This window comes from Tupaia chinensis, unplaced genomic scaffold (genome assembly GCF_000334495.1).
Source record: "Tupaia chinensis unplaced genomic scaffold, TupChi_1.0 Scaffold138910_1, whole genome shotgun sequence".
Lineage (NCBI taxonomy): Eukaryota > Metazoa > Chordata > Mammalia > Scandentia > Tupaiidae > Tupaia > Tupaia belangeri.
In genome coordinates this window covers 1,576,231-1,578,509 of record NW_006198801.1, presented here as the reverse complement: position 1 = coordinate 1,578,509, position 2,279 = coordinate 1,576,231, and the positions used below count along the sequence as shown (strand labels likewise).

The following is a 2,279-nucleotide window of genomic DNA, read 5'->3' as shown; positions in this document are numbered from 1 at the left end:
CATTCCTGGCACCTAGCTCAGGCCTGGTGCGTGTTAGAGGCTTAGGGTTGACAAATGAGTACGTGAATGAATAAAGCGAATGCTTTGGTGACTAGAAATCAGTTATTGGGGGAAGACAGTCAGACTTAACAGTCAGACTTAGTACTAGGCCTGGGGTCTGCCCTGCATTTACAAGATAAACCCATTCAGAGAGCTCTTTTAAGAGATGGAATTGAGTCTCTGGGGAAATGACAGCAGCAGTAAGAAGCATCCCAAGGCCATCCCTCACGGGAAGTAAAGCCTGGAGGAGGCTGGACTCGGAGCTAGGAAGCCGGAAGCCGGCCCGAACCCAGCACTGTCCTTTGTGAACGGGCCGCTTCTCACAGCCTGGCCTCCGTTTCCTCCCTCACAGGAGGGGCCAGCAGCAAGTCTTCTAGGCCCAGCTGCCTCCCAACCTCCGGATGTTCTGACCCAGGCTTTCCTGCCAGGACCTACTCCAACAAGGCCTCCCCTCCACCACCACCCTGAAGCTCACTCATCTAAGTGTGTGTGTGTGTGTGTGGCATGATTAGGAGGGAGATAAAACCAGTAAAGGCAATATGGTGGGCAGGGAGGCGTGCTGGGGCCACAGGAGTGTCTGACTGCAACTGGCAATCATGCTGTTAGTCGGGGCTCATGGGAAAAACCGTCCATCACTGCCCACCCTCACTTCCTACTAGGGAGGGGGAGCGCCCACCCTCCCCACCCACAGCCGAACAAGCCAAACACACACTCCAATCACATGCCGGGAAGGGATGAAGGGGCTATGAGCCGTGTCTCTCTGGCCAGGGGCGGGGAGGAAGCATGCTCTGCCCCGGCAGGGCAGGCCCTCTGACTCCCTGAATGCGGATGAGCCAGAGCACTTACGACACCAGGCACTGGTCTAAGCCTCCCGTGCACGGGCAATTCTGTGAGTTATGATCCCCACTTTACAGCTGGGGAAACTCAGGTCAAGTGATTTATCTGAGGTCATATGGCCAAGAGGTGGCAGAACAAGGCCAGGCCAGAACTGCCCTTGGGACCGCCACCCCACAGCTGACATGGGGCTCTAAGGTGGGCACAGAAGGCAGCCTGTCCTGCGACTTCAGGAGGATGAGGTTCTGAGCTCCCATTTCCTCCTCTTCGAAGCAGGGTGGCTGCACCCTGCCCTCCCCAGGTGTTCTCAGTGCTGGAGCAGAGCGCCTGGTGTGTGGTGAGCATCACTAAACGACCACGTCTCCTCTGCCCTCGCCCTGCACACTTGCTGACTGAGGACATCAGATCAAGTCCTCGGAGGTTGGCAGCCTCCCAAGACACCTGAGGGATCCTAAGGTGAGCGAGGAAACGGAGGCGCCCTGGCCTCCTTGCAGAAGCCGAGGAGCCGCAGGGGTGATGGGAGGGCACCAGGCTCATGGGAGTCACCACTGGGGACAGATGCTGACAGCCCTGCCTGTGGTAGCAGGGGCTCCAGAGGGGACACGGCCAGGGCCAGGGGAGCCAGGTCAGCAGGTGTGGCCCTGATCTGATGAGGACGGCAACCAGCTCATGCTCCCAGAAGTTAGTGGGGGAAGGAGCTGCAGGGAGGGTTGAAAAGCCCAGTGCTTCCCAGGGGAGGGGCGTAGCAGTAAGGTAGGCCCTGAATGGATCATAGAAGACGGGGTGACAGCGAGGGGCCAGACCCCTCTGCCATCTTCTGTGATGCTGGGCCTCATGGACTAGGCTGTGGTCAAAGCCTTCCCACAGCCACGGGAACCTGTCCTCAGCAGCACCTCTGAGTCAGAGCTTGCAGGGCCGGTCCTCATGGTACGACCTGGCTAGGCCTCTAACCACAGGCGGACAGTGGTGATGTGAGCGTGGCAGTGAGGGCGAGTCTGCAGCCACAGCAAGGAAGGGTGCTCCCACCCCAGCTCACCTTCTGAGCCCCCGAGAAAGCGTGGTAGAAGCAGGACACGTAAGTCATGATAGCCTTCTCATCTGGCCTCAGAGTGCCCACAATATCTGCGCAGAGAGAGAGAGAAAGAAAGGGAGAGAGGCAGGAGAGAGTGAAGGATGCAGGGAGGGCGGCCGGGGCGGCCAAGGCTCATGCAGGAGGAACAGTGCTTGCTCTGGACTGGAAGCCAGGCTCTGGCTCTGGCCTGGGAGGGCCTGCCCTGTCAAGGCTTTGTAGAGGGAAGACGAGTCCAAACCGGGTGTGTGTCATCCCTAACCAGGCCTGCGTCATGAGAGACGAGCCACTAGCTCTAGAAAAGCAGCTGTCTGGGGCTGGAAGGGGGGGCCGCTTC

General features: G+C 59.0%; 1 protein-coding gene across 5 annotated transcripts in view; it reads right to left on the bottom strand.

The window, feature by feature from the left end:
• The window catches only part of ACTN4 (actinin alpha 4), a gene marked incomplete at its 5' end in the record, with an annotated part of 89,151 nt that overhangs the window by 19,050 nt on the left and 67,822 nt on the right, over nt 1–2,279 (bottom strand). For 2 of the 5 annotated variants that reach the window (XM_027765601.1, XM_014592939.2), the window contains 1 exon segment: nt 1,910–1,995. In XM_027765601.1, the coding sequence (XP_027621402.1) occupies nt 1,910–1,995 (86 nt within the window). 5 annotated transcript variants of the gene reach the window in all.